This window comes from Haemaphysalis longicornis, unplaced genomic scaffold, assembly GCF_048455015.1.
Source record: "Haemaphysalis longicornis isolate Haplotype H1 unplaced genomic scaffold, Haemaphysalis longicornis Haplotype H1 scaffold_10, whole genome shotgun sequence".
In the NCBI taxonomy this organism is placed as follows: Eukaryota; Metazoa; Arthropoda; class Arachnida; order Ixodida; family Ixodidae; genus Haemaphysalis; species Haemaphysalis longicornis.
The window spans coordinates 73,682,325-73,696,577 of NW_027526204.1; the positions used below are offsets into that span (position 1 = coordinate 73,682,325).

The 14,253-nt window shown below is 50.8% G+C and overlaps 1 protein-coding gene across 12 annotated transcripts in view; it reads left to right on the forward strand.

Moving 5' to 3' along the window:
• The window catches only part of LOC144158761 (cell adhesion molecule Dscam1-like), a 172,348-nt gene that overhangs the window by 82,445 nt on the left and 75,650 nt on the right, over positions 1–14,253 (forward strand). For 2 of the 12 annotated variants that reach the window (XM_077689901.1, XM_077689878.1), the window contains exons 1-2: positions 13,519–13,629; positions 13,710–13,994. The exons of 9 other annotated variants lie outside the window; for them this stretch is intronic. In XM_077689901.1, the coding sequence (XP_077546027.1) occupies positions 13,542–13,629; positions 13,710–13,994 (373 nt within the window). In that variant the 5' untranslated portion in view covers positions 13,519–13,541. Of the gene's footprint in view, positions 1–669; positions 949–13,518; positions 13,630–13,709; positions 13,995–14,253 lie in introns of those variants that run through there. One more of the 12 variants, XM_077689895.1, reaches the window with a different exon arrangement.

The window sequence follows — 14,253 nt, forward strand, 5'->3', positions numbered from 1 at the left end:
TTACAAAGCTATAGCCTTGATTTTCTTCGAAAATCACCAGTCTCTTCCCACAAAACATTGTTGGCATGACAAGTTTTGTTTCCAGAGGAGGCTCCGATGACCCCAGGTGTTCCACGTTACATTAACAACGGCTATAAAGATGAGACCATTGATACTCCCATGGTGTTCATTATTCATTTCTTGTCATTCTTAATACAGATAAAATGCCCTAGCAGGACGCACTAACTGGCCGTGTTTTCGCTGTCCAGCATCTTCAGCAGAACACTCTTTTAAACACTGGCGCACGTTTCGTTGCCGCCATGTGTAGTTCACAGACTTCCTGCACCGTGGCGCCACTTGTCCAGTAGCAAGAAAATCTCCGGAACGAATAGCCCGGTTTTTCGCAGCCGGCTTCAGTCGATTGCGTGCGTTTTGTCGCTCGTGTCATAGTTGGAGTTGCATTCTTGACAAACCCGTCCCGCATCGGCGTTTATTATTACCTCACTATTACGTCATGACACGCCGAATATTCTCCCCACCGCAAGTGTTCGTACTCTTCGCCATACTCGCTGCGTGCGCCGAAGGGAACAAATGTAAGTCATCATACGATACATCACGCATACGCTCCAGTCCCGTCGTGCGCGTTTAATCGCTATGATTACCCTCGCCTGCTTGCTTCCCCAGCGCCTCCCGTCATCATGCCCTTCTCGTTTGACAAAAACATCGCTCTCGGAGAGAAGACTGTACTGACCTGCGCCGTGACACGCGGCACGGGACCTTACGAGATTCGCTGGACTCACGAGGGAATGCCCGTTGGCAACACGAATAGCAAGTACGCCACTCCTGTGACGGGAAACATCGTCACTTTGACCATTGAAGAAGTGTCGGCCGAAGACGTCGGCAACTACACCTGCATCGTCACCAACGACGTCGGAAGGGACGCCGTGACTGCGACGCTCCTGGTTCAAGGTAAATCGCCGATTTAAGCGTACGGCTTCCTTCCGTCAGGCCTGTCGCTTCCATGGTATTTGTTCCGCCGTCATTTTCTTCAGCTGTCGCGAACTTTTGACGACACCTAGTTTGGCCTGGCGCTTTTGTTTCCGTCCGTTGTGTTTTCAAGGCTTTGCGATTCTTGTATCGCAAAACAGTCCGCAATATGGAGCTTACGCCACTTCATGTCATTCGACAGTTTTAGTTTCACGTGCGTGCAGAGTTCACGTACGCAAGCGTGAAAAGTATACGTAGTCCACGCGCATGTAGTTTACAACCTTTTTAGTTACATGCACTCGCTCTCCGCCCATAGTAGCGCGTTAGTCCTAGCGCCATCTAGGAACAGACACAGGCACTGCTGTAGCCACTCCACGGCCGGGCTGGAGGAGCGGCGGGCGCGCACTTTCATGAAAGTGCGCGCTCGCCGCTCCTCCAGTCCGGCCGTGGCCACTCGTGCTCTCGCGAGCCCGTTGCCATGACGACGACCACCGCTACTTCGTCAGGCTTAACAGCTAGACAATCGCCCATCTATTAGAAAAACAAAAATTTTCCGATTGAAACTTTGAGTGAGCGTAAGAATGGGCAAATTGAAAGCGAAATCAACAGCTTAGAACACGATATCGCCCCGAGGGATTAGCGACGAAGCTGTTACCACCGCAAAGCGGGAGGGCCGGGCGCCGCCATGTTGGTCAACTACGTAAAGACCGCAATGTAAAAATTCGAATTTCACGTACGTCCGTGATACTCACGGCGACCCTTTGCGTTCTGAGCATGCGCGCTCATCATACGTGAAAGCTTTACGTGCATGAAGCTTCTACGTACATGAAACTAAAACTGTCTATTTTCGGAATTAATGTGGCGTGTACAATGCACTTAATATCAAAAGCTTGGAATTCTGACGCAAGAAGAAAAAAAAAACCGGACCAACTCCATTGACGTGAAACCTGGGGAGGGGCGAAGCATGCAGTGTATAAGTGTATTCTTAGAGTTTTTGGCCACGGAGATGAAACCGTTGGGGGGAGTAGAGGTATACAGCTTTACTGTAAAAGTTTCGTGTCTTTGAAGCACGAAGCGTTCCAGCGCGAGGCGTTGGAGAACAAGTGCCCCGTTGTTTTAGCATCGTGACTACATGAAACGACCGACGACGACGACAGAAGACGTCGACATCCCGAGCCCCTGACGGGATTCGCCCCCTTCAAAATGGGGAGAAACGTGGCTTATGATGCTACCACCTTCCGCGACACGCAACTGTGGACGTAGTACGGAACCACATGTAGCAGCCCCATTTCTCGTCCAAAAGTTGGGTTCCGTGTGGACGTTGCTTCTTCATAATTGAAGTCAAATGCACTTATATAGTCCCGCACAAATACCTCAAACACACACCTCCGCCACAGGGACTGACGGGGAGGAGGAAAAGTCACAGGCTCTCTAATGTTGTCCCTAACACAACTTGAAAACGAAAGCCTCGGACATGATTTACTTTTATTCACGTTCTCTTTGGTTCGCCTGCTACGATAACTACCCACGAGAACAACTTTTTTGGATGCGTTGGCGCATTTGTACTCGTGTATGTTCCCTCCCGCGGCGCTATTTTAACGTTCACCGTCGACATGTCTTTCTTCCTCTTCTACTGTTACTACTTTGCCGGAAACCCTGATATTGACGTCGGCAGAAATTCGCTTTGCCATCCACGTTTCCAGCTCTAACCAACCGGTTATTGAGTGATAATGTTAATCGGTTTAATTCGACAATTCATCCAACAAATTTTGCTTCTTCTCTGTGTAGGCGTCAAAAGGCTCCGTTGCACGCGTCTTCGAAGCGCGAGGCTTTCCATAGCGTGCAGCGTTCCGCGGCACGCGGTTTTGTTAATTACTATACGATGGGTGTGGACGCCAAGGACTTTCAAGGTCGAAGGACTGAAGGACGAGACATACATAACAAAAGACGAACGCGCTGCCACCATGTTCTGAGAGTACCTGCATCGAAACCGCCACAGGTTCAACGTAGTTGCCAACTCCTCCGCTATGTGGCGCCACTTCCCCGCATAGGGAAGAACGATATGCTGGCTTGTCGTTGGAGGTGCCCTCTCTCGCTCAGGGTATCAGAATCAGAAAGGTGGGAGCAGCGGGGCCGCTTCAGTCCTCATTCGCAAGAACGGAAAGCTTCTTCACTTTGTTCGTGTTCCGAACTGATTTTAGCTGCTTCGTACACGACCATCAGCAATATGAAAGTTCGCCGTACGTTCATGCTGGGTGTACTTCTGTGCCTGGCGATACGTGTGACCTTCACCTCGGGTGAGTGGCTCCTACCATCCGAAATTCTCAATATATATTATTCCCGCATCACCGGGAAGACAAGATATTGCTGTTTTCCTTGCATGACCCAGCGTGATTAGCAGCAATCATTTCCCTCGAAATCACATTTTTCTGCTCCGATCTTTCAGATCTTCCCAAGATACAGCCATTTTCCTTTCCGAAAAATCACCCGATCGGTAAAGACGTAACTGTGTCGTGCTTCGCAACGGAGGGTCAGCCACCTTTAGCATTCACGTGGTTCCAGAACGACAAAGAAATCGTCAGCGGATCAAAGTTCACCCTGACGAAGCCGCTCGAAAAGATGTCGACGCTCCTCATCCACAGCGTGTCAGCAGTGGACGTCGGCAATTACACCTGCCAAGTCTCGAACGACGACGGAAGCGACCGATTCACGGCGAGCCTACTTGTGACCGGTGGGTCCGTTCTCAGATAATTACCGCAGGAAATATTAAAGCACGGGCCAGTGCTGGTATAATCAGCATGAAGGAAGGATAAGACAGCACATGAAGAGCTACTCTACACACGCAAAGTAGGAAAGGAGAGGTTTGAAAAGAAAGAAAGGGTGTATTAAAAGACGGGGAGTGGAGCTTAGGGATAGAGAAAAGAAAGCGTAAAGGTAACTACAAGGGCAAAACCATGGTCGACAAGAATGCCTAAAGCGCAGGTAAACGGGCCGAATGGGCAAATGAAAGAATGTCCCTACAACCGTTCGGACACATAAGGCTTCTGTGGCATTTTGGAACTGCGATGGCCAACGCCTGCGACAAAGTATTCTCCGCAGTAAACGCATGAAAGTGACTTGTTTATCCTTCGCAACGAGTCAAGTACGTCTTCTCAATATATGCACTGCTTTTATATCGCTTACAGTCGAAGTACGCGGTAGCTTCGTGAGCGCAGCTCTTGCGCTTGTTCGTACGTTGAGCGGTGCAGGCATAACCGGGGGAAGGGCGTGAAAGCCTTGTTTATCGGTATGCATATAAGGCATCGAAAAGACAATTACGGATGTTCCTTTAATTTAGGTTCCGGTCAAAGTACTCTTCTAATCCTCCTGTCAAGCAGTCATCCGTACAGGTCCAGTCGAGTCCACTTCATTCGTTAGTTTGAAATAGCGGGAGCATTCCGCGCACACTCACCCGACAGAGCAAACTTGCGCTTTTAAAGCCACATGTTGTTAAAGCCACATGTCATTCGCACCACACCTGTCAAATTACTCATTATCTTGTTAGATCAGTCGACATCCCTCAGTTTGGCAATACATGTGTAGGCCGTTTCAAAAACCTCGCAGTTTGCCACGTCCTGCGAAAGTTTCTTTCTCCGCCACGGGGTGGCGCTAGCTGCCCGCGTGTATGCTTAATTCAAGCAGCAGTGTCCCGTGCGGCGCACGATGCGACGAACCACAACGCCTGTGGCAGTCCTCGAAGTCACAGTGGCTTGACCGTCTCCTCGTGTACGACGTCTACCACCATGGAGATGCCAATGGCACTCGTTTTGCCCTTTTACGCCCTCGTCGCCGCCAATGCCTTAGCACACGGTACACCAGGATTCCGAGGTAAGAAGGAGCAGCGGATATTCAGATAACCATAACATGATTTCATCCGACATTTGATTTCACATTCGATTTCATGAGACGAATAATTCTAGTTGACCACTCCACTTTTGCTGATAGCACGCGTGTTTTCCCGTATCCTCAATCGTTTCAGGCGATCCACCGAGAGTGCAACCATTCAGCTTCCCGGTGATAAAGCAAACATCGAAAAAAGTCACAGTGCACTGCGCAGTCTTCGAAGGCAGTGAACCGCTGGAATTTGTGTGGCTGAAAGACGGTGTAAAAATAGGCGCTAGCAGGAGACTTCAAGTCAAGCAAATCTCCGAAACAGCATCCACTCTAACGATACCGGAGGTCGGCGCTGAGGACATCGCCAACTACACGTGTGCTGTCAGCAATGCCGCGGGATCAGACAGCGTCACCTCGCAGCTCGTCGTCACATGTGAGAACCCTCACGTTATCCTTCCACCCGTAAACGGCGAGATTAACGCATGGTGCTCAGTAAATGCGACAAAAGAGCAAAGACGATGCTGGTAGAGGTAATACGCATATTTTCTTTCATTTACCGAATAAACCGTCTTGTGCATGCGACGAATTGCATGGCCGCCGCGAACGTTCTAAACGCTTCACAATCCCACCGCTACGCGGCGCTGGCTGACGCATTGTTAAAAAGCGCCTGGCTATCCCTGTGCTCAAGGAACGCTTTTGAGAATTGTGTGCGACTTGGCGCAATACCATACCCGCAGACGCGTGCTTACTTTCACACCAACACAGTTTGAAATAAGACGAAAAAAAAAACTGGTTGAGTCTTCCGTCATAGTAATCGGTAAAGCATGAAGGTGAAATGTGCAGCGAAATCTGCAGCTGAGCATGATTTGCGGGTCGGCGGCTGTCTTGTGGGTGTGCTTGGCGAGCGACGTCATGTTGGCGGGTCGCTTCGGCAAAGGTGCACTGGCGTCATTTCCGTGACGGGTATGACGTGAGTGAAACCTGGGTGTATCCCGGCGTAAAACACTTTCGTGTTAAAATATAAAACCCGAAAACGAACAACCCTAAGTATAACGTACTCTTCAGTACTAAAGGTTGCTTCCCCGCAAGAAGACCCTGTGTGCAGGGGTGCACCCTTTACAGGCCACTTGCTTCGTTGGACTGGGTCACTTCCGTAACGGATATGGCGTAAAGGAAATCTTCGTGAACCCCGGAATAAAACACTTTCATGATAAAATATGCTCGTTTGTGAGCCCGATAAATCCCTTCACATTTCTTTTTGTCGGCTTTACCCTAGTATCTCCTATTCTGTTACATATAGGTCGTGCAAAAGAACGGTTAAGCTGGCTTCACTCGAAAGTGTTCCAGCGCTGAACGTCGCAACATTTAATTTTCAAAGGTGGCCTCTCCGTATCAGAGATCCCTTGCACATTCAACCGCATTGCTGCCATCTCCGCCGCCTTGGATAGGTGTTCTACGGCCGCCGGGATTTGGCCATCAACTGCGTGGTTGTGTATTCATTTGGTACGTATTGCTGGGAATACATTTTCCAGGGGAAATATAAAGAGTTAAATATCAAGCTATGATGGCTCAAGGGCCTTTTAATAATCACCTCCACAATATTCTAAGAGCTTTCGTGTTGAAATTGGCCGCGTGTCTGCTTGCTTCGCTGCAAATGTCGTCGAAAGACGATAGTCTTCTGCCGCCCCTGCTGCATCAACCCTCGTCTCTCCCTCGTCCACCTGTGATGCTCTTCCCCTACCATTTCCGTCCTGGCATAAGTGCGATGGAGATTTGTTTAAAGACATTTCATCTATACCGCGTTTTCGCAGAAGGGTGGGAAAACAGACGGTTCGCTCGTCGCGCTCCAGGTATATGTCGTGCTCCTTCCGGGTGCACCCCGCCTCACAGTCTCGCTAGCCACTCGGCTCGGACGTTTCCTGGGCACGCTTGAAACGACGAGCGCGGAGGCCGGCACTTCGCCGCTGTGACGTCCTCGGTATTTTCCTTACGTTTTGTGGGCATGTCTTCGCGTGTAGATTTTGGACTTCATCACGACACAGCAAGGGGGCGGCAGAAAGTTAGATGGGCAGGTGAGATCAAGAAGTGTGCGGGAATAAATTGGTCGCAGTTAGCACAGGACCGGGATAATTGGAGAATAATGAGAGAGGCTCTGCAGTAGGCGTAGATAGGCTGGTGATGATGATGATGATCACCACTGCCATCGTCGCTGAAGGATGGAAAATCGCGTATCAAACACCGTCCTTTCCAGGGCTATGTGCACTCCGCACGCAGTGAAATTCGACGCTGCGTAATGGAGAATGGAGACAAGAAACATAAACCGCGCAACGTACCGGCGTAGATATTTCTGTTGACAAAAGTGGCGCCACCTGACACTGGCTCTCCAAGACTGGCAGGCCCGGATCGTTTCGTCTGCAGGCTTTCACATCTCTCCCAAAGTGGACCGCGCTGACTGACGCTAGAAACCGCGGGAAAGTCCAAAGCCATCGCCCGCGCAATGAACCCAAAGGAAATGCTGTGCGCCCGGAATGCGATGCTAGCTCAACCGGATAGCCACCGCTTTCATAGCGCGAGGGACTCGGGTTCTATTCCGAACAAGGGAAGTGTTGGTTTTTGTTTTGTTTTGTTTTTTGTTTTTTGCAATTGGTCACCCCTCGGGCCTTCGGGGTGACCCAGTGAGGTGGCCAGTGGGATGGCCCACTCGGGCCTTTGGGATGACCCCCAGTGGTTAGGTTGCCGGTTTCATGACGTAAAGGTTCCGGGTTCGATTCCCGGGACCTCCCTAACCACATTTCTTTTCTTGAGGCTTTAGGGTTTTCTGTCTACGCCGGACGGATTTGTGTCGGTCTAAACAGGGGCCGAATTCTCTAAAACGACGGGGCGTCGCTTTGAAACGACGTGGCAGCGCCATGCAAATGCATGTGTTCTGGGGTTGGGGCCGTCGCTTTGGGGCGGCCGGCTGGGGCAATCAGCGCAGAAAAGCGCTGTGGCAAGGGCGCGAAGCGACACCCACTGCCCCCTCGTCGCTTCACTTGTCGCTTCGCGCCCTCGCCACAGCGCTTTTCTGCGCTGATTGCCCCAGCCGGCCGCCCCAAAGCGACGGCCCCAACCCCAGAACACATGCATTTGCATGGCGCTGCCACGTCGTTTCAAAGCGACGCCCCGTCGTTTTAGAGAATTCGGCCCCTGTTCTGCTGTTAAAATTAAATAGACTAACGGTCGCTCCGCGTGAACCAGGTATCCTTTGTTTTCCGTTGCTTGGCATAACGCATTTCGTTCCAACCTGCATTAAACTTACGCCAAAGTGAACCACTCCACCTATGTACTGCATACTTCCTTATTCCCAGCTTCTACCAAAACTTGCGCGTCTCAGTTTACTATATTCTGCTTAGCAGTAGCCGCGACAAAGCAAGGCTTGGGCTTTCAAGGAACCGCGCCTGTCTTGCTTTCACGAGCTTAGTGGCGGAAAGTCCCCATGAGTGGCGCCACCTGTTCCACGATCACTGCCTAGGCATCCTGGTAAAATAGAAAATGAAAGTTTTCAGCCACCATAATAGCAGAGCGCGGCGGCTCCGTACGCAAAGAGTGCCGTTTTCCCAGTGAACCTTTCCGTCATCCTTCGAAGCCATGCTGGTTTTTATCGTATCCATAACGGCTCTGACATCGCTTACACACGCTGCAGAAGGTAGGTGTAGCTCCCTTTCACACCCTTGTCCGAACTTGCATGTCGAATACATAGTACTCTGTTTCTGCAGATCCTCCCATACTTCAACCATTCGTTTTCCCCAAAGACCATCTGCCAGGCCAGACCCTTGCTGTCACATGCATTGCCAGCCAAGGCGCGCACCCTTTGCATTTCGCGTGGCTGAAAGACGGCCAGCCCTTCGCAGCCAACGGCCGAAAGGCCATTTCCAAAATGGTCACCGAATCCGTGTCCGTCCTGACCGTAACCGACGTTGGTCCGGCAGACATCGGGAACTACACGTGCCGAGCGACGAACGCCGCGGGAAGCGACAACTTTACGGCACCGCTTGTCGTATCTGGTACGTCCGAAGTTCGCTTCCCTTAGCAAGGCGTTTTAGGTGCGGAGTACCTTAGGACCGCACAATGTCCGTCCGCGTCCGTGCGCGTAGCATTTACAATCGCAAAAAATCACACAGGCACCGGCAGGATTCCAGCCTGTGTCTGGTAGTCCAGACAGTTAGTGTCAGTCGTCTTACCCGTTGGGCTACGACCGTGAGTTAGTACCCGAGAGTCAAACGGTCTGCTCCCTCGCCTGTAACGGTGCGGAGTACATTAACACCTCCCAGTGTCCGTCCGCGTCCATCCGTGCGCACACCACCATCGAGCGAAAATCAAGCGAAATTCGATTTGAGCCGTCAGTTACAGTTTCATTCAGGGAATAATCAAGGTGCAACTCACGGCTCAAATCGAATGACGGTGGGGGCGCAAATCGGATGTCACTCGGGGCGCAACTTGGATGTCATTTCGAGTCCCCGAACTCCGCACCCTCGCTATCATCCATGGAGTGGAGATGCTGCCATTTTCTTTTTCTTCTGAAGGCGCGGTATAGGCAGACACTAAGCTCTTAGAACAATTTCTTTAAAAAATATGCTATGCTACACGTGCGGTCTTACGACAGCCGATTAGCTTTGACTACTGCACCGTTTTAGAGGACCTACTAAGCTAGATTATATATTATATACTAAGCTAGATTATACCCCCGTTGATCTTTTCCGCGCACCTATTGATGTTGCATATGATGAAACGAAACACCTTGCAAATTGCAGATATTCGTTCATGTACGTCCTTCCTTATTGTCGCTATTATTTTCGTTCATTCCGCCGCTTATGATTATCGTAAAGCCGCGTGCCTTTGTTTCTTGATTTTCTCGATTAATAAAAATGCACTACAAACGTTATTAAATGAGTAACATATTTAATTAAGGCTTAAGATTTGTTAAATAAGTAACATATTTAATTAAGGCTTAAGATTTGAAAGGAAAACTGAAGGGAAGGTGCATATTACGTGCTTAATTAGGTCTGAAATAACAATTCCCGATGAGCATCCGCGCCAGTGTCGCCCAGTTCTAGGAATAGAATGTGTTTCGGGGAGTGGCCTCGGGGTGGCGCTAGTTGTCCAGTAGACAACTCGTGCTGCCGCAGTGACGCCACCGCCTCTTCCCTCGGCGCTTTTAGTTCGCTGTGTCCTCAGTTCAGAAAGTTGCAGTCTATCGCACAACGGGAGTCTTGTAGCCCGCGTACTCCGTACGTGTGCGCCAGCGGTATGGATACTTACTACACGCTAGGCCTGCTTTTGACCATCCCAGTACTATTCCTCGCTTCATGCCGTAGCGCCGATTCCGGTAAGTCGCTCTTGGTCATCTGCCGATACGCCGCTTCTCTGTGCGAAGGTCTGACGAAGTTATGCGAATTTCTCAGGGCGCCCCGCCATCATGCCTTTCTCGTTCCACAAGAATTCTGTGCTCGGACAAAAGACGACGGTCACCTGTGTAGTCTCGAGTGGCGCTGGACCTTTCCAATTTGTCTGGACGCATGGCGGGAACGCAATCACCAGCACTTCGAGGAGGCACGTCAAGACTGTCCTGGAGAACGTGGCCGCCCTGACAATTGAAGCCATCAGCACTGAGGACCTGGGAAACTACACGTGCACCGTTTCAAACGCCGCCGGAAGCACGAGCTACTCCGCGGTTCTTTTTGTACAGGGTAAGGGCCAGTGCAGACGGTATTTTTTTTAGGAAGATCTCGATAATGTTCGAAGACTACTCCGGTCGTCGAAAAACGCACACTGCACGCATGGGGAAGTTATTCTGTAGTGAAAACTAAAAGCAGCGATGTAAACGAGCGCCTGATTTACACGGCACATCGTTTGCAAGAAGCTGCGTTTTCCGCAGCAACGTTCAGTTTGTCCTGTTGAACCTTACAATTGAAGCCAGCGCCTTCTTGGTATAGTAATTTCGAATTTCCGAATCGTCTTTCAGGTGGCGTGCAAACGGGGACTGCTTATACCTATTTCAGTCTTCGCCGAAATCATCCGTTCCACCTACTGCTATAACTCTTAACTTAACTGACCCCCCACCCCACCCCCCACACACACACAAGGTAAGCAAAAACATGGCATTCGCGTCGAGTCTTCTCTAATGGCCTCTTACAAAACATCGTAAAAATCGAGTGGCGACTACGATACTCCCTAATGCAATATTTGGGCGCAGCAGCAGTGCGCTGAGGCAGCACTCACGCGTGGGTTATCTCGACGGCAGCGATGATTCTCTGCGTCGGGGGCGCGAAGTGCGTCCCAGCAAGGGCCCGCGAACTGCGTCTTAAGCGAACGCACATCATAGTCACGCGCATGCCCCCCCCCCCTCACATTTTCGCCAAGCGTCGCGCAGACTAGCGTCTCGTGCGGGCACAGCATGCTCCCCCCCCCTCCCTCACCGCACACTTTCGGAGAGCGTTGGCCGCCACGGCGAACCGCCCTCCCCTGACAATTTCGCGACACTCTCCTCCTTTGCTTTCTTTCACTATTCGGTATTCGCGACACTCTCATTTGCTTTCTTTCACTACTCGGTCTTGCCATCGCTCACTCGGTTACGACGACGACGCGGCTCATCCCATAGACGGCCGCCAAAACGCTGCGCCCTAAAACGAAATGTGACAGAGTAGCAAGACTAACCTTCTTTATTGAAGAATCGTTTTACATTTCGGCCTTGACGTGCTTTTCTCTGATAGGGTGGCGCCATCTCGATAGGCTATTTGAACTGCTTGCTGTGAATGGCGCGCAAGTGAAGGCAGAGGCACGTAGAACTCTAGTTGAAAGGACTGCCTCGAACTTGTCGATAACTGGTTGCCTCCCCACGAGGGGGCGCCACTTGTCCGGCGCTTACGTCGAACCCAGAAACTCGCGCGTCGTTTTCAGCGCTGGCGCATTTCGCGCAAGCCGTGCACAGCGTCAAGCACGGAATACGTCGGACGAAGTGAGATCTTTAAAGGAGCCATGAAGAGAAAACACAAGTTTGGCTCATTCGAAAGATTGCCTCGTTAGAACCATAACGACACCACTTATAACGCAAACTTCGCTCAAATAAGCTACATAATTAGGAAAAACGGGAATGGTCATGCGACCCACCAGATCATTTCCCGCAACAGAACCTATGCCGTCACATGGGCTAAGCTCTGCGATTGGCGGAGGCTGGCAGAAGCAAACGCATGTTAGGCAGGGCTTACAGTTTGCATAGCGAGCTAAATGCCCGTGAAACATACTGCACATTCTTTTTATGACGAAGAACGGTGGAGTAAACGGTTGAAGTTCCGAACGAACACGCAAGCGTGTATGCCAATGCCTACGAAACTACCGCCAAGCCGAACTCGACATCTCGCCGTCGCCACCGTCGCGCAGATGAATTTTCGGGTTCAAGGCTCTTCGGGGCCCACGAACCGTCCCAGCACGCACAGCCGCGACCTTGCTTGGTATCGTAATCCCTTCACAGGAGGTTGGCCGTCATATCGCCAACCAGCAAAGGTAAAAATAGTAACAAGGGGAGTAAGGAACACAGAGCAGCAACGAGATAGTGCCACTCGTCGCACAGGTTTCGGTATGGAGGTCGTGTTGGCTTGCTGCTGTCGTTACGAGCTCGTTTACAGTTTACAACCACTGAAAACTTCAGTTTGCTCGAGTACTTTACAATGAAATTTCGATGCTGTGTTTTTAAATGCCCATGTAGTACGGGCAAATCGTCGAGGGAGTGCGACATCCCCGCCGGTGAGATCTCCTTTCATGTGCTGCCCAACGACGAACCTCGGCGAAGCAAGTGGCTACGTTTTGTGAACTTTGCAAACGGAGGAGAAAGAGAGCTAAAGGAAGTACGAGTGTGCTCGCTTCATTTCCGAGGAAGTGGTTACGGCAGGGTCCCGGACATGCTGGCGCTCGTCGCCGACTTCGTCAAATCGCCTTTCAAAGCGCTCTGACCTTGGGGAAAAAAATTGCCGTACACACCGCGCATTGACGCTCGAATCTTTCTGGTCGGAGCAGAGAGCTCGAGCGAACGGCTTTCCATACACGACACCGGCCAACTGGCATAAGCGATACTGCTACTGAAATTGAAAATACGGCACATACGTACCAGTCTGTATTCGTCCGTCGCGACGGGGCTGACGAGGCAGCGGTGCCGACGGCTGGGCGTTCGTTTGTTGTGGCTATCGCGGAATGGTCGCTTTCCCGTCCACCGCGTATCCCACAACCCTTGCCGCTCGTGCACTTAGAAGCATTGAGCGTTCAAGTGGTGTGAGGTTGTTAAATGCAAGCCCGAGCTCCTCGGCGAGAGTTTTGTTCTCCGGATCAGGCGATTCCATTACTAGGGCTGCGGGTGCACTAGGTTTTACTAGTATTTTTAAAATGGCCGCCGTCTCGGTCGACTCCCGCGTGTGGGTGCTATATGGAGTCGACATACTAGGTATCTGTTTCATGGACCGGGTCGTATGACGCCATTGTTCACGTGACGAAATGTGCAATTTTAGCGGGAGATATAAAATTTTGACTTAAATTGCCTTATTTCTCAGTGAATAAAGCACCTTTTGCTTCCGGGAAAGCGCTTGGGGTACTATGAAACACCTAATCTTTCGAATAAAACAAACTTTTGTTTTCTCTTCATGGCTCCTTTAAGTACTTTTGCTCCCTATTTGCTGATGCTGCGATATGTGCACTGGAGCCTTAGTTTTCTGCCCGTCTTGGTTATCTACGTCGTATGCATCCCGTTCGTCCGTGGAAGCAAATGTAAGAAGTCACGTTGGCAAACGTTGCTTGCCCTCTCTTTGCATACGGCCCTAACTGCCATTCCTTGCTTCCTTTCTCAGCTACGCCAGTCATCATGCCGTTCTCGTTCGCGAAAGACGTTACTCTGGGTGAAAAGACGCTGCTTACCTGCGCCGTAACGCGAGGCACAGAACCGTTCCACTTTCGTTGGACACAAGACGGCGAGCCGGTTGCGAACACGGTCAACAAATACGCCACTTCAGTGACGGGGAACATAGCAACGATGACCATTGAAAAGGTGGCGGCTGAAGACGTCGGCAATTACACGTGCACTGTCACGAACGAGGTCGGCAGAGACGCCGTAACAGCAGCGCTCGTCGTTCGAGGTGAGCTGTTTCAAGGAAGGAGTTAAAAGACACTAGACATATTGGTGAAACCCTGCTTTTGGCCACGCTTCCTACCTGGAAATATATATCTCAACAATTTCAGCCCATGTCAAACCGCCATAACGGCAGGTTCTTTCGCACAAATGGCTATACAGTTAGCGTTGTGCATCATGAAGTCTCGAAAACTTCGCGGATATCCAGTAAATCAGCAGTGCAGCAAAGTTTCAGCTTGAAGTGCGGGGACTCCCCATTTTCCGTG